We start from the raw sequence: 24,951 nt of genomic DNA, 5'->3' as shown, positions 1-24,951 counted from the left end.
TTAACAGCTGCTTCATTGGCATTCTCTGTGTGTGTATGGTTTGGAGTCAGCTGCTTTTTGTATTTTTTTAAGCATTTGAGGTAGTTGTCAACATCATGACATTTCCACTCTTAAATATTAGAGCATATATTTTTAAGAAGGACATTATCGTACATGATCACAAATAATGATCACCCTTAAGAAATCTAGCATGGATACAGCCCTATTATCTAATATACGTTCTACGATCAGGTATCCCAGTTTATTCCAGTAATGTCCCTTATAGCTTCTCTCTTTTCAGTCCAGTTGCCAGTCCATGATCACACACTGCATTTAGTCTGCTTTCATCTGAAACAGTTCCTGAGTCTGTTTTTCCTCTCTCTCTCGTGACATGGTCATGTCTGAAGAGTTCAGACAGTTTCTGAGTTTTGCAGACCACGCCTCACCGGTTAGACTCAGTGAGACATTTTTGGCGCAAACACGACGGCCGCGGCGTGTTCGTCCCAGGGTGCTGTAGTAGGATCACTTGGTGCCTTTAGTTCAGTGTTCTGTTTGATCACTTAGTTAAGATCTCAGCTCTGGTTTTTGAAATGGAAAATTATGTAGGGGCTCCTTTCTGACTTCTGAGGAGATCACCTTCTGGAGGATGATATAGTAACAGCACATTTGATCTTGCTTTAGCTTATTTTGCTTCCAATTACTATTATTATGTTTGTGATTTCACTCCAGCAATACTGCTTTTTGATAAATAAAAATGATTAATTACGCTCCCCTCACTTTTTTATTAGCTTTGGGTAGTGTTCTTTCTCTGGTTCTAACACACACTGGTTGTACATCCGTGTCTCCATCTACCTGTCCTCTCCACCGAGGAGGGTTGGAGCACATCAGATAAGACACAGCTCAGAGCAGTGGGAACCTGGGAAGTGGATCCCAGGTTAGTGTTCTTGCTTTTTCTCAGCCCCTTTCTGCTCTCTCACCTTTGGCCAAGGCAGTGCTCTCAGATCAGGTGTAGCTCCTGGGCCCTGACTGCTTCAGATCTGGGACAGGCCGTACAAGATGTACTTCCAGCAAACCTCTCGGTGGACACAGCTGCAGGGAGTGGGGTGCAGCTCTGGTACCCCTGCAGCTGCCTCCCCCATCTGCCCCGTCCCTGGAGTCCTCACTTTGCCATTGCAGGGAGCATCTCACCTTCTGCTCCCCTCCTGGAAACCCCTAGTCTCTGAGCTAGGACTCACCACTCTGCTCCATTCAAAAGAAAAAAAGATGGAGATTTGGGGGTCTGGAAGGGAGGCATCCTTGTGCTCGAAGGTTTGGGTGATGACAGAGGCATTTCTTGAGTGCAGCACTTTCCTGCAACACAGGAACACAGGTTAGCGTTTTCCTTCCGCTCCTGCATATCGCCCCTCCCCTTTGCTGGGCTGCTCTTTCTCGCATTCAGGGCTGAGGAGTGGGAAACTATTTCCTGCTGGGTTTCCATTTGGATTCTCCTGTATGACCTGATTTGTCCAGCTCTCCCAGCTAATGACCACTCAGGAAGCCATTCACCCAGGCTGGTGTTTGGGGGCTTCCTTTCCAACCAGGGGTCCCAGCATCTCAAAGTACTTTCTGAGGCACATTTAGAGGCACATTTCACCCCCACCTCCATCTGTCTCTCGCTGCCTGTTTCCCCCTCGCCTCCACTTGAAACGGTTTCTGATTGACTCTTGTTTTGTATGTTAGAGCAGAGTTAGCCCAAGAAGCTGGAGAATGTTTTACAGAGCATTCTGTTGCTGTTTACCTTTTGTTTTTGTTGTCCTTGGTTTTGGTTTTTGAGGTAATAGCAGTAACCTTTTGATCTGTGACGGGATCCCCCCAAGTTATTCTGGGCACATCACCTAACACGTTCCAGGGTCTGGTCCCCTCCTGTGGGAGGGGAGGGGATGTTTGACAAAGGCCTCCAGGCTTCCTTGCCGTTTGCTGCTGTGATGGTTATTCTGTGATCTGAAAACTGAAGCCAGTTCCCTTTTTTCAGACAGAATATTTGCCGGGGCTGGGGAAGCATTTCATTCCTATAGTTTTAGAAATGTTGCTTTCACGTGGATGGAGGGTGACCCAGTTCTCCTAAGGTGAACTGCAAGAGTGATGTCTTTTTCTTGCATCCTTCTCTAACCAGTACTTTGGATTTGTGCTGTACCGAACAACGCTCCCTAAAGACTGCAGCGACCCTACACCCCTCTCTTCACCACCCAGTGGCGTCCATGACCGGGCCTACGTCTCTGTGAACGGGGTAAGAATTCTCTCTGAACTTCTGTGTCTGCCCCCACGGGGGAGGAGAGTTGTGGATTGCACTTGGTAATGATCTCAGAGAGACAGCAGTAAGCAGTCCTGAGAGATCTTATTACTTGCCCAGTAACTGGACCTGGTTAGCCTGGATGAAAAGCAGAAATCTTAACTGCTGGGCCACCAGGGGCTACAGGCAAAGTTCTCCTGGCTCTTTCCCCTGTGTGAGTGCAAGAATGTTTCTAGGAGGCAAAAACTGTAAAAACAGGTAGCAAGTTTATCCTTAGAGACACAGCACAGGAAGAGGGGCAGCTTCAGAGAAACAGCATGTTTATCCGAGTTCCCTGGTCGCCCAGTGGTTAGGAGTCAGCATTTCACTGCCAGGGCCTGGGTTTGATCCCTGATCTAGGAACTGTCTTGCATGCCACACAGCAGGAGCAAAATACAAAAAATAAATAAAAATAAAAGACTGAAGCAAGGCAGAAATGCACACCTGGAGAGGACAGCAGGTGTCCTGAATGGGGAGTGTAGTAAAGAGGTGATTCAAATCCCTTATATAAGACAGTCCTTCTGGGTCTTTGTGTACCTTTGGCCAATTATTGTTTCTTTTTTCACACTTGACCTGTCCTCAGGCCTTCCCCAACATGCGTGCGTAACTTTTTGCTAAAATGGATCCCACTGCAGAGGCCTCTGGGTGCATGTCCTCACTTGTCATGGGGTGGCATGTTGTGACCCCCAAGGAGCCTGCCTGCACGTGTACGGACAGGGAAGTTTCCCTTGACCTCAGGAGTGGTCATCTTCAGCTTCTCTTCAGCAGAGGTCAGCTTCTGCCACTAGCTTTGTCCTTGGAGTATCTTCAGTTTGACCCCACTTGACAAATGCCAGATGTCCAACCCAAGGGCCCATCTATCTCCTACCTCAGTAACATGACAGTCAGGGAGACTGCTGCCTTCCCATCCTCAGGCTCCACCCTCCTCGTGATGCTCCTGAGCTCTTCCCCTTGCTGGCTGGTGTAGCCTCACCTGCACTCCATCTGCCTGAGGTATACACCCCCTCGTCCATCCGAACTTCCTGGTCGCCCCCCTAGTCCAGGGCCATCCCCTCTGACTGACACTGGGTGTCATTCCTGTCTTCTTTACTCCTGGATGGCAGGGTCTGTTTTGTACACACCAGATGAGTCATTTTAACTTAGGGTCTTCATCCTACAGGAGAAGTTATATTCTGAAGGGCTGTTCATGATAATCAGAGCTAAGAGATACAAAGACTTTGATTTCATACATAACGTTATAGGATTTCCATTCCTCTCGCTGAGACAATCATGTGAAATAAACACATGAAAGATTGTTCTTAACCAAGAAAATTTGTTGAGGAAAAAAAAATTTTTTTTAATTTTTCTTAAAAAAAAAAGAAAGAATGAAGTGATTTTAATATATGAAATAGGCAAAGGACAAGGTCCTACTCTATAGCACAGGGAACTATATTCAATATCTTATAATAACCAATAATGGAAAAGAATATGTAAAATGAAATCACTTTGCTGGACACCCGAAGCTAACACAACATTGTAAATCAACTGTGCTTCAAAAGCAACACAAAAGGAAAGAAATTAAGGGCCAGAGAAGGAGTGATTCACCCAAGGTTACTCAAGAACTATCAGAACTAATTCTCTGCTGCTTCGATTTCTCTACAGCAATCTCCCATGTCTCCCAAACTACTTATTTTTTTTTTCAGATTTTAAACTTTTTCTTTTGTATTGGGGCATAGCCAGTTAACAATGTTGTGGTAGTTTCAGGTGAGAGACAATTTCAAATGAAAATATTTCCATCCTGTGGTGATGAGTGGTTTTAATTTGAGTGGCAGCAAATGTCTAAAATGCTATAAGTATGTATACTGATGGCAACGATTTCTAAAATTCCAACTTGAGGGTTGTTTTAGTGACTTTTTTTTATTTATTTTTTTTAAAGAATCTTGCATTTTAAAAAGTTAGGAATATGTTGCTGCTAAAATACCAGTTATTTCCCCTCATTCTATTATTTCATCTTTGTGGTTAATGTATCATATCAGGTATTTTGAAGTAAAACTACTCCACCTAACTCTCTGATTTTATCTCGTTTATCTTATTTTGTCCCATCTCCATGTGGTTTAAAACCTATTTTTTATTACTGCCTTTTTTGCTGTGAGCACATGAAGAGATTCCTGTATTAGAAATCTTCCCCTGGAATTTCTGCCTTCATCCCCATAGATGCACAGCCTACTCAACACTCTGTAATAACCTATATGGGAAAGGAATCTGAAAAAGAATTCATATATTGATATGTATACATATAACTGCACCACTTAGCTGTACACCTGTAATGAACACATTGTAAATCAACTATACCCCAATATAAAATAAGCTAAATTTAAAAAATAAGGGACGTTCCCTGGAAGTTCAGTGTTTAAGACTCTGTGATTCCACTGCAAGGAGTGCAGGTTTGATCCCTGGCTGGGGAACTAAGATCTCGTGTGCTTTGCGGCATGGCCAAAAATTAAAAATAAATTAATAACATTTAAAATAATAATAAATACAAAATGAAAAATTAAAATAGACATACAAGAAAATAACCCAGAGCTAAGGAAATCAGCGTCAGCCCTTCCCTGCTGGGAGCTGAGTCTGGCAACCCTCCTATGAAGAAAGCAGTTGTTGCAGGAGCCTGGGCACCTGGCTGAGGACTTGGGCAAGGGAGCCATCAGATCACTTCTGTCCAAAGTCTGGTGACACTCAAGGTAGCAAAATGAGTGTGCAGTTGACTGAGCAGGCTGCCTCTGCTGACCCTCCAACCCTAGTTAATTCTCATTTGGTATTGAACCCACAGGTTGCCCAGGGAGTCCTTGAACGAGAATCTGTGATCACCCTGAACATAACAGGGAAAGCTGGAGCCACCTTGGACCTCCTGGTGGAGAATATGGGGCGTGTGAACTATGGCTCGTCTATCAATGATTTTAAGGTAGGCCCAGCCTCCCTGTAGGGAGTGAGACTCAAAGGTTGACCAAACTGTGCCTAAGTCATTGGGGAAAGTTTCTGTAAATCCACTTAAAGACTCTCCTGCATACACTCTTTCCTTGCAGCCCTGTTCACGTAGAAGTGATTTTCTGCTTTGGTCGTGCTGGGCTTTGCTGCTGCGCACAGGCTTTCTCTAGTTGGGACAACTCTCTAGTTGCAGTGTGCGGGCTTCCCATTGCAGTGGCTTCTTTTGATGGTGGAGCACAGGCTCTAGGGTGTATGAGCTTCAGTAGTTGGAGCTTGTGGGCTCAGGGGTGCAAGGACTTCAGAAGTTGTGGCTCATGGGCTTAGTTGCTCCGAGGCACGTGGAATCTTCCCCGACCAGGGACTGAACCTGTGTCCCCGGCACTGGCAGGCAGATTCTTATCCACTGTACCACCAGGGAAGTCCACATAGAAGTAATTTTTAAAAGCATGCGCCCTTTGCCAAATTTGATGAGTAAACTTACCTGATTTGTTTTGCAGCCTAGAAGTTGGGTTATTTTGAAGATCTGTTTTCCTCTGTAGATGATGAGAAAGTTGAGCTTTGCAAACAGAACCTTTGCATTTGAGTTCAGCCATCCTTTAGCAAGAAACAGAAGGAGGAAGCCACCGCACCATGCTTTTCCTTTGCTTAAAAAACCCACCGAGCCTGCAAAAGGCACTCCCATGCCAACAAAACCAACTTAGCATTTGTTCTGCTGTTTTCTGGGTGTGGACAAACTCTTGAATTTTAGAAAGCCTTTCTCTCCGTGCACTGCTCTCAGCTCTCTTGGGTAGTCTGTGCCTAGGCGTCTAGTCCAAGTATGTTTTTCTGATGTGCATTTTGAGAGCGTTGTTCAGTACGTGTTTGTTATGCTCATCTTGTGTGTGTGTGCTCCATGCGGTGCTTTTGGGGGAAGGCAAGGATGTTGAGATACAGGCTGCCCCTCGGGTAGCTCACCATGTGCTAGAGGAGGGAAGGCTGCACCTCCAGAATGATGACAACACCCACGACAGGACAGGTGTCTGGGGCTATCTCCTGACCCTCCTGGTGGCATCTCAGAAGCAAAGCAGTGACACTCTTGGAGAACAGTCATGCAGGGGCCACTTTTGTCTCCAGTATAAAAGAAATATTCCTGTTACCGTCCTTGTGGTCAGACTAATTAATGGTCGTCCTGCTTGGCTATCATAGGCCACAATGACCCACAGAGTGACGGGGACTCTTGTGAGGTGCCTGAATCCCCAGGACCCAGCAAAGAGCCTGGCACACAGCTGCATGGTTAATGCTTATTGAATTACTGATTGGGCCACTGAGACATGGTATTGAGAGGTGTCGTAGAACAAATATGGGATCCCACTGGGATGGAAAAGTTCCCCTCATGAAAGGCTGGGAAGAGGAAGCCAGATGAGCCATGAGCAAAGGCTTCCATGCAGTGTCTGGTGCCATGGACACCTCAAGCCCTTGCCTCCGCTGGACAAATAGAGCAACTTCACAATGTGAGTCTCAGGCTCCCCATCATTATCACAGACGCTTCTATCCTTTTACAGTGGCCAAGTGTTCCTTTGCATTCTCCCCCCACCTCCATGCACTCTCCCACCCTTGAAACCATCATTTCCTCTGTTCTGGCCATGTCTCTGAACCAAACACTGAAGACGGGGATCTGAGGTCGAAAGCTCTGGCTTCAAGCCAGATCTGTGTCACTCTGATGGACACACAGTTTGGGTTTCACGTGCTGTTGGTGTTTCATATCCCAGATTGCTTTTCCCAGGAATTTAGGGCTGGAACACAGAGTCACATGAAGCCTCTCTGCACCATCTTTAGCCCCCAGCTCATCACTCTGTTTCTCTTTTACAGGGTCTTGTTTCTAACCTGACCCTTGGTTCCAAAACCCTCACCAACTGGGAGATCTTCCCGTTGGACATGGAGGATGCAGTACGCAGTCACCTGGGGACCTGGGGTGGCCGTGACAGGGGCTACCACAATAAAGCCCGTGCACACAGCCCCCCTACCTATGCACTCCCAACCTTTTATGTGGGTAACTTCACTATTCCCAGCGGGATCGCAGACTTGCCTCAGGACACCTTTATCCAGTTTCCTGGATGGACCAAGGTAAGTGTCTTCATGGAAAGTATTTGCATTTAGGCCTCAGATGTCTTCTTATCTGTGTCTGATACAGCATCAAAAAGACTGCTAATGGTGTGCTGCGTGAGACTCAGGGGAGTGGAGGGTTTTCTGTGGACGCTTATCCATTTGTCAGGAGCAGGGCCACAGCAGATCTTCAAAGATGCTGTGGTCAGCCTGAAGGTAACCATCTAGCTCATTTTCACTGACAACTTTCTTTAGCAACTTCCTCCTTCCCCTAAGAAAAACCATACCTTCTTTGAAAACTGACTAAGAATAGCATTTCTTGTTTATACTGAAGAAAATCTGGCCCAGGCAAAGGGACAAATCTCTGGGAAGCCTGTTTTCTCTTGTTCACGCCTAACTCTATACCCTCCAGACCACCCCACCTCCGTATGGGGATGCTCCCATGCCCGGGGTGCATCCACCCGTCTGTAGGATCCTCAGCTCCCCCTGGCCACTTTACTGGCTGCTTCATTCTCCTTTATTCTTTGAAGACATGTCTTCTTTCACCATTGTCTTCTCTACTTCAAGTCCTATTTTCATCTTAGACCTTATCATGACTCTAGTTTATTTATTCAACAAATATTTTAGTGGTTTCTGTTTCTGAGAGTGGGTCCAGCTGCTAGCCGCCCTAAAGCCAATGAAGAGTTCAGGTTGGTGTAAAGGCAACTTTGCTGTATTTCAGAGGCTGGCAACGCTGGGGGAGGGCAGAGTTCTGTCCACAGGCCAACTCCCCCACCACTGACAGTGGGCAAGAGCTTTTATAGGTGGAGGGAGGAGCTACATGCAGAAACAGCACAGTCAGCTCTGACAGTCATCTTGAAACTGGTCATGCAGTGGTCTGAGCAGTGTCATTGTTTTAAGTACAGTTAATCTTCAGTTTCAGGGTCGATTTGTTCCCATTTCCTAGGAGCCAATTCTCGGAATTGTGGCATCTCATGTCATGGCTGCAGTCTGGTCCTCATGTAATTAAATTCTTCCATCTGGTGGGAGTTTCAGTGTCTACAACACAGCTCCAAGGATATGGTTCAGAATATTATCTATGACCCTTGAAAAGAAACTAGACGTCTTTACCTTTGCTTACTGACTCAACCATTATAATTTTTTCCTGTTTGACTGTTTTCCTTTGCTTCTGTATTTTCCCAATTCTCTGATTAAACTGGTTAAAGTTTTCTGCAGACAAAAGGCAGGCAGAGGACATGGGGGTTGGGGACCATAGGGTCTTGTTCCCTTTCAATCCACCCCTTTTTGACACTCTTCAAGATTAAGGAGAGGCAGATAGAGAGCAAGAAATGGAATAAAAGTTTTGAATAGAGAATAAAGTTAATAATAAAGATGGCAGAGGCACTTGGTTTTAATTCATTTCTCTTCCAGTATTCCCCAATTCTTTGAGGCAGTGGGTGTTGGCTGCTCTGGTTCCTCTCTGCTGAAATGGGGTACAGTCCTGCCTAATCTGGGGAATAGACACAGAGTTGGAAATAATCTCAAGTCTCAAGTTTAGCATCAGTATTTTGTATTGTGAAAACATGACCTCTATCTGATTGCCTTGTCACAGTGCCTGGATAAACGCTTAAAAATTAGCAGACATATTATGGATGAGGATAATAATCAAAATGCATCTTTGTATTATTCTCTGAATGTATTTTCTTCTTAATGGTTAAAGCAGATGTACAATGTATGTCTAATAGGCCATAAGCCGGATATTTGGAATACTGGAGCGGGCTGCCATTTCCTTCCCCAAGGGATCTTCCCACCCAAGGAGCGAACCCAGGTCTCCCGCATTGCAGGTGGATTCTTTTCCGTCTGAGACACCAGGGAAGCCCTGGTCAGCCTAAAGTCCAAATTAAATCATGTATAAGCCAGAATGACCCCCATACCTCAGTATGTGAAAACTTCTACCATTTTCCCCTTTCCCATAAAAAGCACTGATAATCAATATATTTTTCCAATGTTGCCAGAGTGGCTCAGTTGTTGCCTGCTCTGGGTCCATTCATGTCCCTCAGTGCTAGGCCGACTTTTTGTTTATATATTTGTCTAGTCATCCACACTGGGAGAAAACTAATTAGACATAACAAACAAGCAGAGAGAGGTATGCTGACAGGGAAGCATTTTATAGGTCATACACTGTATTGATTATACCCAATCTTTACACCTTGTACATGTGTTTTAAGTAGTAAACTTAAAGGCAGCAATGGTACACATCATGAGTAGTTAGACTCTGTGATAACTTCATTAAACAGTTTTTTCTATCCTGAACATTGGGGTCAAAAGTATGATTAGAAGAAAAACAACAGCTTTACATTAGAATTCTGTCAATTTCTTAACAGTATTTTTCTCTGAGATTCCTCAGGGGCCCTCTGGAAAACTCAAAGTTACCTAGATAAAGAAACTTACAATCTGTTATCAAAAGCAGCACAATATTCCAGGAAAACTCTATTCTCGTAACAGAGAGAAAACCAAATTGCTGCCCTGTATCAGCTTACCGTTAAAATTCATTTACCTTACTAAATTCAATCTGATTTTAATCAATCTTAAGTGTCCAAAATTCCTTTCTCATAGTACTTTTTCTTTACAAAAAAGGATATTTTCTATATCCATTTTAATTTCTCTCTAATTTTTTTCCCCACCCAAAAGTTATTCTCCTTTTATCCTTCAACAAAAATATCTCCCGGGAATTCCCTGGTGGTACAGTGGTTAGGACTTTGAGCTCCCACTGCAGGGGAACAGGGTTGATCCTTGGTGAAAACTAAGATCCCACAGGCCACACGGTGGGACCAAAGGAAAAAACAAAATCTCCATCCTTTATATTTTCTCTGGCAGACAACACATATCCTACTTGCTTTATATACTGAAATGTATCCCCTATCATTTTCACATATCACAATTTTTAACTCTTTAAAGCCTTAACAAAACTAAGAAACAAGTAGTTGAACTGTTATACCAGCATTTCTGATTGGCAAACTGAAGAACATATTCCATAACCTCTAAAAACACACATTTTTTTCATAGCACAATTTCTCTTTAATGTGGTACAATATGTGTATTTAATAATATGCATTTATTGTGTTTAAATCTAAGCCCTCTTTCCTTTTTTTTGTTTAAAATTGTACTAAATAACCCAAGTCTGAAGTCTCAACGTGAGCTGTGTTTGTATTTCAAGGACAAGAGTTAACTTTAAGCTTTCTCCTAAGCATATTTTTGTTTCTCTCAGGGTCAGAATTGTGAATAGAAAAAAAAGTATGTTTTTTCTAACTGCATATGCAAAAATAAAAGACTTTCATCATAACCAATTTTTTTTGGAGTTTGAAGAACACTTGATGGCCATCCAGTGTTTAAAAAATCTTTTTTCTTTAGTCATAGTTTCATAGCTAACATCTTTCTAATGAATTGAACCTGAATTTTTCACTTTACAAAAGACAAGAATACCAATCACACAAACAATACACACTCACACACCAGAAGAAAGAACTGTCATAAATCCCGAGAGGATGACGGATATGGAGTCCCAAATAAACACTTTGCGATACAAACAGTCCTCAACATCATACATACATCAGAACCAGCTGGCAAAAATGCCCAAATAGCACTTCAAGCTCAAGAGAATTTAGCCGGGTGCACACCTGTGGACTTACTGGGTCTGGGAGCTCCTCAACTCGTCCTGAGGCGTCTTTCCGTTCCACCAAGAAAGCGCATGTTGGCAGCCAGTGCTGAGCAGGGGAGAAACAGGGAGGATCCCCGAAACAAATGGTTTTGGCAGCTAGTAGGAATGTCCCCCAAACCTCCTTCCCGGACCTGAGAGCCATGAGCAATGGCTCCTTGAAGCCTTCCTGGCGCGTCTTCATGGTGGCGGCTTCCCTTGGGGAAAACCCCCAGGAGGCAGGTATTGCGAGAGCTCAGTCTCGTTGCATCAAAATCTGTTAGCGAAAGTGGGTCCAGGTGCTCGGAGCTCAAAAGCCAATAAAGAGGCAAGGTTAGTGGACAGGAAAGTTGTCTTTTTTTCAGATGTATGCAACCAAAGGGAGGGCAGACTCCTGTCCATAGGCCAATTCATTCCTCCTCCCACTGACAAGCAGTGAGCAAGAGCTTTTAAAGGGGATCTTCAGAGTTGTATAGGTGTTAGGGAGGGGGCTACAGTCAGCTCTGACAGTCGCCTTGAAATTGATCATGCAGTGGTCTGACAGCATTTTGGGTATTTGTTTTGCCGCACTGCACAGCTTTTGGGATCATAGTTCCCTGAGCAGTGCTTCAGCACAGGCTCCCTGTAGTGGAAGTGTGGAGTCCTAACCACTGGACCACCAGGAAATCCCTGACCAGTGTCATCTTGATTATTTTAAGTGCAATTAATCTTCAGTTCTGGGGTCAGTTTGTTTCCATTTCCCTGGGGCCAATTTGTGGGGCTATAGTCTGGTCTTCATGTAGTTAACGTCTTCCACCTGGTGGGGGTTTCAGCATCTACAACACAGCTCCAAGGATATGGCTCAAATATTATCTAAAGCCCTTGAGAAGAAACTAAAGCTCCTTGACTTTGCTTACTGACTTTATTATTATTTTATCCTATTTGATTGTTTTCCTTTGCTTATGTATTTTCTTAGTTCTCTGATTAAACTTATCCTTTGGCTAAAGGTTTTCTACAGACAAAAGGCAGGCAGGAAGCATGGTGGGAGAAGGCCCATAGGGTCCTGCTCCTTTTCACTACGACGTGCCCAGACTTTGTGCCAGGCACTAAGGATCCAAAAATGAAGAGAACTGGATATGGTTCTTGCTCTCTCAGAACTTAAAGTCTGGGTGTGTGCTAGTCACTCAGTCGTGTCCAACTCTGTGACCCCATGGACTGTAGACCACCAGGCTCTTCTCTCCATGGGATTCTCCAGGCAAGAATACTGGAGTGGGTTGCCATGCCCTTCTTTGGGGGATCTTCCTGACCGAGGGATCAAACCCAGGTCTCCTGCATTGCAGGCAGATTCTTTACCATCTGAGCCACGAGGGAAGCCCTCTTGCTCTCATGGAACTTAAAATCTAGCATACCCAAATCATATCATCACTCAAATTAAATGATACAATTACAGATGCAATGGATGCTAAGAAGAGATATGGAGGTTGACAATAATTGGGCATTTGCCCATGTTAAGGTGGTTAGGGAACATGATGGACATGTGAACATGATGCTTGACAGAGATAGAGGGGTTGAATAGGACTTAACATGGCAGAAAGGGGAGGGAAATATACGCCAGGCAGAGGAGCTAGCACATGCCAAGGTTATGTGGTTAGAGGGAAAAGTGGCCAAAATGAGGAACTCATAGAGAACTCAATGGTATGGAACATAGAGAAGAGGGGTTGTGGTTCAGAGAAGAAGCTAGAAGGTGGAGAGAGACTAGATCGGGACAGGGTGTTAAACCACATTACAGTTTTATCTTTCTTTTGAGAGCCACCAAAACAGAGTGACATGGCATGGTTGTGATGCGATGAGTTTCTGTGACCCAGGGATGGACTGGGCTCAGGGAAACTGGCTAGGAGGCTGGACCATAGTTTCATTGCCAGACGGGGTTGGTGGGACAAGATGGCAATGACACACTATTTGAGAGATGTTTGTAGTTAAATCCATAAAGAAGTAGTGATAGATTGGACATAGGTATTTAAAGAGAAGCACCTATCAGGTGACTCTCAGGTTCTAGGCGTGCTGCTAGGAAGATAACACCATTTACTGAAAGAAGAAATTTCAAAAAAGGATTTGTGCTAGAAGAGCATGATCATGAGTTTGGATGTGGACAGTTGAGTTAGGCCATGGGGAATAGCGGAGAGAAGGTACTTGAGGAGGCTGTTGGATTTATGGGTGGGTATTCAGAGGAGGGCTGGGAATATATGAAGGAGATCATTTGTATATGGATGGTCATTGAAGACATGACCAGTAGACAAGTTCCTCTAAGGACAGATGATGCAGAAGGAAGAAAGGAAGACCTTGAGCTGATCTTTGAGAGACACAAACCTGATGGAGAGTAAGGAGAGACCAAACAAATGGGAGGAGAACAGCATTTATGCTGCCAAGAGGCAAGTGAGATGAAGACTGAAGCATCTCTGCTGGGTTTAGCACCAGGGGTCACAGGGACCCTCAGTAAGGGCTAAGCGAACAGTGAAGCGAACACTGCAAGCCAAACAGCCTTCTACTGAGGACTGAAGGGGGAGGAGATGGAAACATGAAAAATACAGATACTTGAAGATAAACATTCTTCTTGAGAAGTTTGGCTCTGAAGGAGAAGATGGAAAAAAAATACTGGAATAAAAGCTGCAAGAGAAGATGCACATGTGAAAGTGAAAGAGAATGTTGCTCTGTTGTGTCCGACTCTTTGCCAGAATACTGGAATGGGTAGCCATTCCCTTCTCCAGGGAATCGTCCCAACCCAGGGATCGAACCCAGGTCTCCTGCATTGCAGGCAGATTATCTACCAGCTGAGCCACCAGGGAAGCTGAAGATGCACATGGCATGTGTTTAATAAGTGCCCTTTTATAATGTTTGATTTTTACATGTTTATGGAAATATGTTTTCATTATCATTCTGAAATATTTTCTAATTTCCCTTAATATCTCTTCTTTGAACCATAAAGTGATTTAAATATGCATTGTTTAATTTATATATATATATATATATATATTTTTTTTTTTTTTTTTTTTTTTGGCCATACTGCACAGCTTGTGGGATCTTAGTTCCCTGACCAGGGATTGAACCCAGGCCCTCAGCATTGAATGCACACAGTCCTAAGCACTGGATCACCAAGGAATTCTCTGTTTTTGTTTTAGAAGCATTTTTTATTTTTTATTTCTAACAATTCTTCTATAAAACTTCTGGAAGAAGGAGAAAAATCTTCCTGATCTTGCATTAGGCAAAGACTTCTTAGACTTGACACCTAATACATAATCCTTAAAGGAAAAAATTGATGAATTAGATTTTATCAAAATTGAAAATGTTTTCCCTTCAAAAGACATTATTTAAAAAATGAATATCCAAACTTCAGATTGGCAGAAAATGTTTTCAATGCATATATCTGACAAAGGACTTGGTTCTAGAATATATAAAGAATTCAGTAATAGAAAGATAACCAACCCACTCAAAAAATGGGCAAAGGCCTTGCATGGACATTTCACCAAAGAAGATAAGTATGTGAAAAGATGCGCTTAATGCTTTTAGGAAGTGCAAATCATTAAGGAAGTGCAAATCAACCACAATGAAATACCACTTCACACCCACAAGAATGGCTGTAATATTAAAAGATGGACAAGAACAAATGTTGGCAAGGATATGGAGAAATGGGAACCCTCTTACATTGCTAGTGGAATTGTAAAATGGTACAAACACTTTGGAACACAGTTTGGCAGTTTCTTCAATTTCTCCTAAAATTACCATAGGATCTTCAATTCTACTCCCAGCTGTTTCCAAGAGAAATGAAAACATGTGTCTACACAAAGAGTTACATGCAAATGTTCATAGTAGCATTATCAAAATAACCAAGAGTTGGAAATAATTCAAAATGTCCATCAACTGATAAATGGAGAAATAAACTATGCAATATCCATATAATGGAATGATATTCCACAATAAAAAGGGACAGACTACTGATACAGGCTACAGCATGGATAAATCTGAAAAACATCATGCTAAGTAAAAGCTGCTGCTGCTGCTAAGTCGCTTCAGTCGTGTCCAGCTCTTCGCAGCCCCATGGCTCTTCCATCCATGGGATTTTCCAGGCAAGAGTACTGGAGTGGGTTGCCATCTCCTTCTTCAAGGAATGTTGCAGGGAGGAAGCCAGTTCTGCCTCCATGTTCAAAATTGTTTCTTTGACTTGATTTTCATTGCTTTATTATTATATATATATATAGTCATACTTAATGGCCTCCCTGGAGGTCCCTGCCCACCTGTGAATAGAGATTAACACACCCCATCCAAAGGCTGACTATTCCCTTGGAGGTGTTTTGCAAGACTGAAGACCCTTAAGTAAAAGCAGCCAATCATGAAAGACTGCATATTGTGTGATCCCATTTGTCTGAATTCTTCAGAAAAGGTCAATCAAAAAAAAAGAAAGAAAAGGCCAATCAGAAAAGCCAAAAAGTAAATGAATGGCTGCCTAGGACTTAGCGTGGGAATAGAGAGTGACTGAAAATTGGTATGGGGTTTCTTTTTGGGGGTAATGGAAATGTCCCCAAATTAAATTGTGGTGATGGTTGCAAAATCTTCTTAAATTTATTGACACTTAGTTTATCGCCCAAGCATGTATTTCCTGGTGAACATATTTCTGTAATTTTAAGCTCTACTATCCTCTCTCTCAGAGAAGGCAATGGCACCCCACTCCAGTACTCTTGCCTGGAAAATCCCATGGATGGAAGAGCCTGGTAGGCTGCAGTCCATGGGGTTGCTAAGAGTTCGACACGACTGAGCAACTTCACCTTCACTTTTCACTTTCATGCACTGGAGAAGGAAATGGCACCCCACTCCAGTACTCTTGCCTGGAGAATCCCAGGGATGGGGGAGCCTGGTGGGCTCCCGTCTATGGGGTCGCACAGAGTCAGACAAGGCTGAAGCGACTTAGCAGCATCCTCTGGCCATATGTTTCTATCCCTCAAAACTCTCAAGGCTCCCAGGTCTACTCTTGGATCTTGTAGATGACCTGAAACTCCACCATCAGGGCCACAGTTCTTCCCTATCCTGCCTAGACGACACCACCATTTTTTTTCCTTCAGTTTAGTCGCTCAGTCATGTCCGACTCTTTGCAACCCCATGAATTGCAGCACGCCTGGCCTCCCTGTCCATCACCAACTCCCAGAGTTCACTCAAACTCACGTCCATCGCGCCATCTCATCCTCTGTCGTCCCCTTCTCCTCCTGCCCCCAATCCCTCCCAGCATCAGAGTCTTTTCCAGTGAAAAGTCTTTTCCTTAGGAGCCCTCAATCCACTGGCCCGCTTGCCCTTCCACTCCTTGTTCACCCTCACTGGGAATGGATTCAGCATTGGCCTCTCTCTGCTAGTTCTCGGTAACTGAGGACCCCGGGTGTGGCCTCTCCGGCATATTCGTCCCCTCAGTCTCCAAACTCTGGAGGTCCCCAAGCTGCCCAGCAGTCCTTGGCCTTAGTCTTCCCTATCCCCAGCTGGCCTCTAACTCTCACCACCTCCCTTAAACCACCTGCCTCCTCCCCACCTCCTCCACAGAGAACTCACCCTACTTGACGCTATCAGGTGAGATCCTTTGTTCCTCAGCTTCCTGTCAGACTTATCTCTCTGCCTCCACCCTCATTTCCTGCCCCGTGGCCTCTAGAAGGAAGTGCAAGCTCCAAACCCCCTCCCCACCTTCTTCCTCCAGGCCGAGATCCTGTTCTCTCTCTTCCTCCTCCTGCACTTTGTCAGCTTCTCCGTCTTCTCGCCAACTCCTTGTTGCATGCAGCCCTGAAGCAATATCTAGGGCCGCTGGGACCCGGAAATAAAGTATGGCCTGACCCGGAAACAAAGTGTAGCCTTCCCCGGATCCTCCCAGTGGATTGCGCATGCTCATTCTCTCCCTCCCGCTTCCTCACCCCGCTCTTCCACCATGTCCCCTTCCCCCGTTACTGGCCCTCTTCTCCCTCTTGGTGTCCTCTGTTCACTCTTTTTCATTTCCTCTCTGTGCCCACTGGGTCTTCACAACTTCAAGACTGGTATTAACTCCTCTCTGAAACCTTCCTAGACCCTTTGTCCCCCTTGATCCCCCTAGAGCCCAGTCTGGACTCAGCACCCATGACACTAAGTCACTCAAGCTGGCGCCCCAGTTTCACCCGCTGAGCCATAAGTTTCACGAGAGGCATTTTTTTTTAAGTGCCCGGTTTATCCAGCCTCCTCCCTGGGCCTGGTTGCTCTGTAACTGCCTTCAGGTGGAAGAGGGGACTTGCTTATGTTGCTGGGTCCCTTGCAAGAAACCTCTTGGAGGTGAGTGGAGTGCAGGCCTTCCGAGGGTCCCGTTGGTGAAGAGAGGCTTGGCTGTTGCCGGGGGCCCACGAGAAGAGCTAACACAAACGGTGGCTCCCCAGGGGGCATCAGTTCCACGGCTTAGAGAAAGAACCTTCAAGAGATGTAACGCATAAAGACAGCATTATCTTTCCCAGGAGTTATGAGCAGGGCTGAAGGCTCAGATGGAGCTTGAAACACACCCAAAGGATGGATAAGTCCTTCGTCAGAATCAGAGGTTATGTCAGGGAGGGAACTTCAAGTGAAAGAATAGCAGATATAAAGGAAAAAAATAAATGGAAAAGCATAGCGTGTTTTTGGAGGTCAAAGGGGTTCACCTTGGCCAGGTCATGGAAGTGTCACACCCAAGAGTTACTGACCCAGGCATTTTGCTCAGCACTTAAGAGACACTATCTTTATAATCATCAAAGGAGGCCCCTGTGGTAGGATGTCCTGGTAGTGTCTCCAGTTTGCAGATGAGCAGATAGAGGCTCAAAGACCTCAGTATCTGGTGTGAGGTACAGACATGCTGGTGAAAAGGCTCCCCAGCCCTAGGTCTGTCTGACTTGGAGGCCCAGATGAAAAGGCCGGCAGCATGTACAGGGCCTCGAAGGCCAGGGGGAGCTTGTACTAATGATCCAGGCAGAAGCTCTTCACTTAATTAGTCTGATGGGTTTTCTGCACCTTTATGCTTGAAAAGTTCATGTACAGGACTCGCCTGGTGGTGCAGTAGATAAGAATCCACTTGCCAATGCAGGGTACACGTGTTCTATCCCTGGGAAGATTCTGCATGCCATAGAGCCACGAAGCCCGTGAGCCACAACTACTGAGCCCGCTCTCCAGAGTCCACTGTGCTCCGAAGCAAGAGAAGCCACTGCAATGAGAAGCTCCTGGATAGTAACGAAGAGTAGCCCCCACAGCCCCCCTCACCACAGCTAGAGAAAGCCTGCACAAAGCAACCAAGAAACAGCGGAGTCAAAAGTTAAAAAAAAATTTAATCTTAAAGTACATATGCACACAACATTTATGAATATGTCAGGGTGTTTAGAACCCAAGAAACTCATCTAATTCATACGTCTCATCAAAAACTAGTACGCAGGGGAACTAAGATCCCACATGCTGCATGGTTCAGCCAAAAATTAAGGTAAAAACTGTACACAAATGTACAGAGCAGTATTACCCAGAATTATCCAAAATCAACTAAAAGGTAAAAAAACCCAAGTGCCCATCAACTAATAATGAATAAACAAAGTATGGCCTATCCGTTTAATGGAAAATTATTTGGCAGTAAAAACAAATGAACAGGACTTTCCTGGTGGGTCAGTGGTAAAGAATCCACCTGCCAATGCAAGAGACACGGGGTTCGATCCCTGATCCGGCAGGATCCCACATGCTTCAGAGCAACTAAGCCCATGCACCACGACCATTGAAGCCTGGGCGTCCTAGAGCCCTTGCTCCACAACAAGAGAAGTCACCGCAGTGAGAAGCTGACACACCACAAGTGGAAAGTAGCCCCTGCTCACCACAACTAGAGAAAAGTCCACCCAGCAGTGTTAATAAATCAAAATATTAAAAAGACAAATGAACAACATGGATGAACCTTGAAAACATGTTCCATGAAAGAAGCTAGTCACAAACCATATATACCATGTGATACCATGTATGTGAAATGTCCGGAACAGGCAGATCTATAGACCCAGGAAGATTAGTGGTTGCCTAGAGCAGGGAAAAGGGGGTATTAGGGAAAGGGGGTGGGGGTGGATACTAAAGACTGAAGAGTTTTTCTTTGGGGTGATGGTTGGATTGCTCTTTAGTAAACTAATAACCACTGAGTTGTATACTTGAAATGAGGGAGTTATATAGTATGTGAATTACATTTCAGTAAAGCTTTACCCCCTCACACACACACACCAGAAAGTCTGTCCTTGAGATTTGTGAGCCTGGGTTGCCTAGCTCTGAAGGTCAGAGAACACACGTTTATCATGCCTAGGACAGAGCATGCGCGTTTTCTATTCTGTTCCAGCGAGCGGTGGTCCCTATTGCCATGGACCGTCCATGCCAGCTCCTGAGGTTCTGAGCGATCAACAGATGCCCGGCAGACAGATCACACACCCCCTCCCAGGGCTTGGAGTTCTGAGTTTGGGAGGATGTGCACTTTAGCAGATCAGGGGGATGCAGAGGGGATGGACCACCCAAAGCGTGGGCGGTTTCTAAGACTCTGCCTTTCGGCACCGAACCCACTCTATCCTCCAGCTGGGAGGCCCCGTGGAGGCCCCTGTTCTGGCCCTTTGACTTCTGCCATTCACTTGTTATAGAGAAACTACTTTGATGGGGTGAATGAAGTCACTGATAAGGAGATTCAGGAGATTAAAAAAAAGTCATTTCTGATTAATCGGCCATACTTGAGTCGGATGTGGCTTTCTGGTTAAATGCCCGAACGTCAACTGGGATTTCTTTGGGAAGTGGTCTGACATGTTTGGCTTCATCCAAGAGACACAGACCAGCGCTTGGTCTGCACAGAACTCTCATCCGGCCACAAACTCCCCACAGTAAGCATTGCTCTTGAGTGCTCCAGCGTGCCAGATGGGCCAGACCTAAAACCCTTACTCTGTCTCTGCAGTGACGTGTGTGCTGTTTATCTCTCCTTCAGATGCATGTGGAGGACACCACATGAATATCCTCTGTAGACTTCCTACATTTTTTACCACTTGCAGTAGGTCTGGGTGCCTAGCAGAGCATGGGGGTGAGAGGGCTGGGATAACTTCCGGTTTTTCCTCTACCAGAATTAAGCTTTGAACATTAAGAAGCTACATAGAGGGACCTCCCTTGTGGTCCACTGGTTAGAACTCCAAGCTTCCACTGCCAGGGGCACAGGTTCGATCCCTGGTCAGGGAATGGAGACACCACATGCTGGTGACCAAAATAAATCAACATTGAATATAGATGAAAAGCAAGAAGCTGTAAAAGAACCATGGATAAAAGAATTTATAATGAAGGGTTGATAACTAACTTCTATTTGGAGACTTTTTGAATCTTGCTTTTGAAATTTCCAGCTCTCTAATTATTTGGTCTTTCTGGTGATCAGTCCTATCCTGAGGCCTAGTTACCAGAAAGACAATGTGATTAGACATTGGGACTTTCAGCCCATCCTTCCTCAACCTCTGGAGTTAGGGTCAGGGACTGGAAATGAAATTCTACAAAAAAACTTTAGAACAACAAGATTCAGGAGCTTTTGGGTCAGTGAACACTTCAGAGCTTACACCTGGGCGGGAGGTACAGATGGAGACGGCCGGCAGCTCAGCCCCGCACCCCTAATACCTTGCCCTGTGAATCTTTTTTGTCTGGCCATTTCTGAGTTGTATCCTTTATAATAACCCCATAGATATCAGTAAAGTGTTTTTATGCATTCTGTGAGCCATTCTAGGACATTATTGAATCTGAGGAGGGGCTCATGGGAATCCCCAACGGGTTGTTCAGAACTAGGACTCCAGAATTTGGAGCCTACACAACTGGAGGTATGGCGCTGTCAGCCTCTGAGGGGAATGACTCAGGAGCACGGTGGGGGTCAGAGGCCACTCAGGTACTTCCTGCTCATTCAGGAAGAGCTGTCCGCTCTTGGTCGTCACAGGGAGTGGCCATGAAGTCTAGAACACAGCAAAAAAGGAAAGTTGCATTCAGCACAATGAAATTGTGTCATCTCTGTTTCCAGACCTGATGGTCATCTTCTAGATGGCCCGTCAATCTTGAGTCTCTATGGATAATTCTGTACAGGTTACGGGGGCTGGGCTGTGTGAGGCAAGTTAAAGGGGAAACTTCAGCATTTATGGGAATGCAGCGGGAAGATGCCTGTCAGGAAAGGACTCAGTCTGCAGAGTGGACGGCAGTGGGCAGGAACTCTGCTCCCATGCTCAGAAGCTGTCCCTGCTGAGATCACTGACACCCACATGGTGACATGCTCCCCAGACATGTCTCACTTAACTTCTTGGCAAGTAGCATCTGACACAGGTAACCACGCCCTCCCTTGAAGCTCTCCTGATGTCTACAGCCGAACTTCTGGTTTCCTACCCTGTCTTCGTTCCTTCTCAGGCTTTTCTTTCTCTGTCTGTGTTTCAGTTCTCAGGACTTGATTCAGGGCCCTCTGCTTACACTTTGAGGGGAGCTCATCCCCACAGATGTAACACCCCGATTTCCAGCTTATCATTTTTGAGGGTGGGGAACACCACATCCAACCACCAGGGTGGACTGACCACTGGGGGCCTCAGATCCCATCTGATACATATAAGACAGACCCTTCTTCCTCGTTCCCCCAACACTTGCGCTTCTGCAGGAGAAGTGGTCCAGGGACAAGGAAGGAAGCTGGAATTTAGTGCAGCAGAGAGGATGAAAAAGGGGCCCAACTGTGGGAAACAATACCAGCAGTCTTGTGGAGAGCTCCCTGCACACCAGCCACCATGCTGAGTGCTCACCTGAATCCTCTCACTTATTTACAACAACCCTGAGAGAGGTACAGATACGACAGAGGTGGGGACTTGGAGATGGGATTTGGAGGCTAATTGGTGAAAGAGGAACTGACTAGTAGAGGATAACCCTACTCTTGTGAAATTGGGTTCAATGACATCATTTACTTTACTGAAAAGTAGCATGCTGCTGTACATTGATGCCATGGAGCTGTGTTATCAGTTTGCTTTCGCTGTCTAAAAAACCACCCCAAACTTAGTGGTTTCAAACAGCAACCCTCTATTTAGCTCCTGATTGGGAGTGTTGGCAGACTGGGTTGTGGTTCCGCTGGTCTTGGCTGGGCAAGCCCTTCCAGTCGGTGAGGAGGCCCTCGTCTTGGGGCTTGGCTGGCTGTCTGCTGAGGCCGTACAGATCCATCTGTGTCTCTCTCATCATCTAGCAAGCCAACCTGGGCTTGCTCGTATGATGACTGGCAGTGTTCAAAGAAAAAAATACAGATGTGCAAGGATTCTTAAGACCCAAGTCAGAATTCACATGTCACTTCTTCCATGTTCTTTGCCCAACACTTGACCAGCCCCATCCAAGATTCTGCTTCCTGAGTGCATATGCTGTGAAAAGTTGTGGGCATTTCTGCAGCCTACCACGGTCTTAGCCCTGTTTGACCCTACTTTCATTCTAAATTTGATATGCTTTTTCAGCTCTTTTTGGCCTGATTTACAGTTCTCCTACCCCTAACAAGGCTTACTATTTCCACTTCATTCATTGTTTCTAATCACAAGTCCTGTGAACTTGGAAACTAGATAGATACCTTTGCCCAAATGTATATTAATTTAGTAACAAGGCTTGTAAGAATTGTATGCCAACAGGAGTAAATGGGCTCTGAGTAAAGGAGAATCTCCTACAAATTTTAGTGCATGGACTCCGCAACAAATGGTATATGGCTGCCTAGAGATGGTTTTCGTTTACCAGGTCTTAGCTTCATTCCAGGAATGTGAGGACGCATAAGGAAAGTCATAGGGGAGATGCTCCATGAAAAGATCAAGCAATGCTGGCACCCAGGGCGAGTTGAAAAGGAAGGAATTTATCTTTTGGGGTTTGCTGAGAGCAGGAAATGACTCATCCTTTATGTTAATATTCTGCATTTTCGTGGCTTCGATTCTATCTGGGTCTGTCCTAAAATACAGAGAAATCGTAAACTTTTTATTCTAAGCCAAAGGAGGAAGGAAAGGTGTTGCATCAGCTACAGACTTGGGGTCTGAAGGAAGGGGAGATTTTGGTTTTCTCCTGTGTGGAGGTTTATTTAACATCTTATCTCTCACTGTTTTACTTTTTTTTATTTTTTCCTCCCAAGTTAGCACCATAAATACTCATGAATCATGCATGTGAGAACCTTTTAACCTTGAGAAATGGACCTTTAAGTCTTCCAAGTATCTAAATGTCTTCTTCCAGAGTAGAACAGAGTCAACCTTCAACCCAAGTTTGGTGTTGTTAAAGGAACTCCTGACCACATTTGAGAATGTTGAAGCTATGACTTAAACCAGGATTGAATCTTTTGTTTTACATTCTTCTCAGAGGGTTCTATTTATCTGGAGAATTGAAAACAGACAGACAGACACATGTCTGCCTGATTAACACAGAAGCAAGTCAGTCACTGCCAGGAACCTGTCCTTCACTGGAACTATTACGACCTTGGTGATAATATTTAGCAGAGAGCGGGGAGTCTGTCAGGGGTCAAGCCACAGTCAGAGAAAGTCAGCATTTGTCATGGAGATGTCTCAGCTGGGACAACCCAGGGAAACTCTGAAGCCATCGGTGTTCGCTCTACAGATGCTCGGCCTTAGTATGTATTAATACTTAACTGTGTTGATTAAGAGTGTGTCTACTTTTAGGAACTTTCCTGGAGGTCCAATGGTTGGGACTCTGAGCTTGCACCCCAAGGGGCACAGGTGCTATCCCTGGGCAGGGAACTAAGATCCGCAAGCCACGTGGCTAGAACAAAAGGGAAAAAAAGAGTTATGTCTGTTTTTAGATCACATGGGCCTACTCTCCCCCCACCAATAATTTCAGCATAATTTTTTAAAAGAGAAACAAGAATCAGAATGTACATATATATTTTAATAGATTTTTTTTTTCAGTTTGACTCTTTTAAAGTGATTTTTTTTGGCTGCGCTGGATCTTAGTTACCGAGCATAGGCTTTCTCTAGTTGCGCAATCGAGGCCACACGCTAGTAGCACTGTGCCGGCTTCTCACTGCGGTGACTCCTCTTGTTGGAGAGCACAGGCTCTAGAGCATGGGTTTCAGAAGTTGTGGACACGGGTTTAGTTGCTCACAGGATGCAGGATCTTCCCAGACCTGGGATTGAACCTATGTCCCCTGCATTGGAAGGCGGATTCTTAATCACTGGACCACCAGGGAAGTCCTAAACTGATTTTTTTAGTGCCGTAAAAAATTGTGTTTTAAAAAAATCAGTGTTAATCAAGGGAGTAGGCAAATGCTGCATTGTTCTGCCTGTGAACAGTAGTCCCTAAAATTCTTAAGCTGGGAGGGGAGGGACAGGAGTATTCTTGAAGTGGGGCTGGGTATTTGCCTGGGCAGAATCGTCCACGAGTCTTACCTCCTGGGTGTCATGGGTGTATATCGTATGTCTCTGTGCTGGAAAGAGCTGATAAACCAGTAGTGAAACAAGTGACTGCGTATGCAAACAATGACAGTAACTAGAAGAATCATATTAAAGGGCAAGCGAGGGACTTGGAATGGAAGCCCCAGGACTGAGGAGGGTGAGATGACCTTCTCTCTGTGGAGGTGGTGATGGGGTGGACACTTGAGGGATCCAAAGGCTTGGAGTGTGGGGGATTGCTGTGTGGAGCCTGGGATCTAGAGTTAGAGGAAGCAGGGGGACCTGCCCGGGCGGTGGGGTGGGGAGTGGCTCCAGGCTCCTGAGCCTGCGCTGCCCGGAATGTGTCTGAAGAACTGGCTGGGAAAGTAGAGAGGAGCAGGGAGATGAGTCTGATGATGGAGTGATGCGCATTCACCACACCTCTGCTGAGCTGCTCAGCACAACAGTCACCGGCCACCTGGCTATTTTCCATTTACCTTTGAATTAATTCAAAGTGAAAATTTAGTTCCTCCCTTGCACCAGCCGCTGGTCAGTGCAGGTAGCTACCC

General features: G+C 45.2%; 1 protein-coding gene across 5 annotated transcripts in view; it reads left to right on the top strand.

The window, feature by feature from the left end:
• GLB1 (galactosidase beta 1) overlaps window positions 1-24,951 on the top strand; it is a 102,681-nt gene that overhangs the window by 74,194 nt on the left and 3,536 nt on the right. For 3 of the 5 annotated variants that reach the window (XM_055558205.1, XM_055558207.1, XM_055558208.1), the window contains exons 13-15: window positions 2,132-2,245; window positions 5,094-5,225; window positions 7,097-7,351. In XM_055558205.1, coding sequence (XP_055414180.1) covers window positions 2,132-2,245; window positions 5,094-5,225; window positions 7,097-7,351 — 501 coding nt within the window. Of the gene's footprint in view, window positions 1-2,131; window positions 2,246-5,093; window positions 5,226-7,096; window positions 7,352-9,054; window positions 12,377-24,951 lie in introns of those variants that run through there. The other 2 variants (XM_055558206.1, XM_055558209.1) reach the window with 2 other exon arrangements.

Source organism: Bubalus kerabau, chromosome 20, assembly GCF_029407905.1.
Source record: "Bubalus kerabau isolate K-KA32 ecotype Philippines breed swamp buffalo chromosome 20, PCC_UOA_SB_1v2, whole genome shotgun sequence".
Taxonomy (NCBI): Eukaryota; Metazoa; Chordata; class Mammalia; order Artiodactyla; family Bovidae; genus Bubalus; species Bubalus kerabau.
Note: the sequence above shows the minus strand (reverse complement) of the source record. Positions and strands in the feature narration are given on the sequence as shown.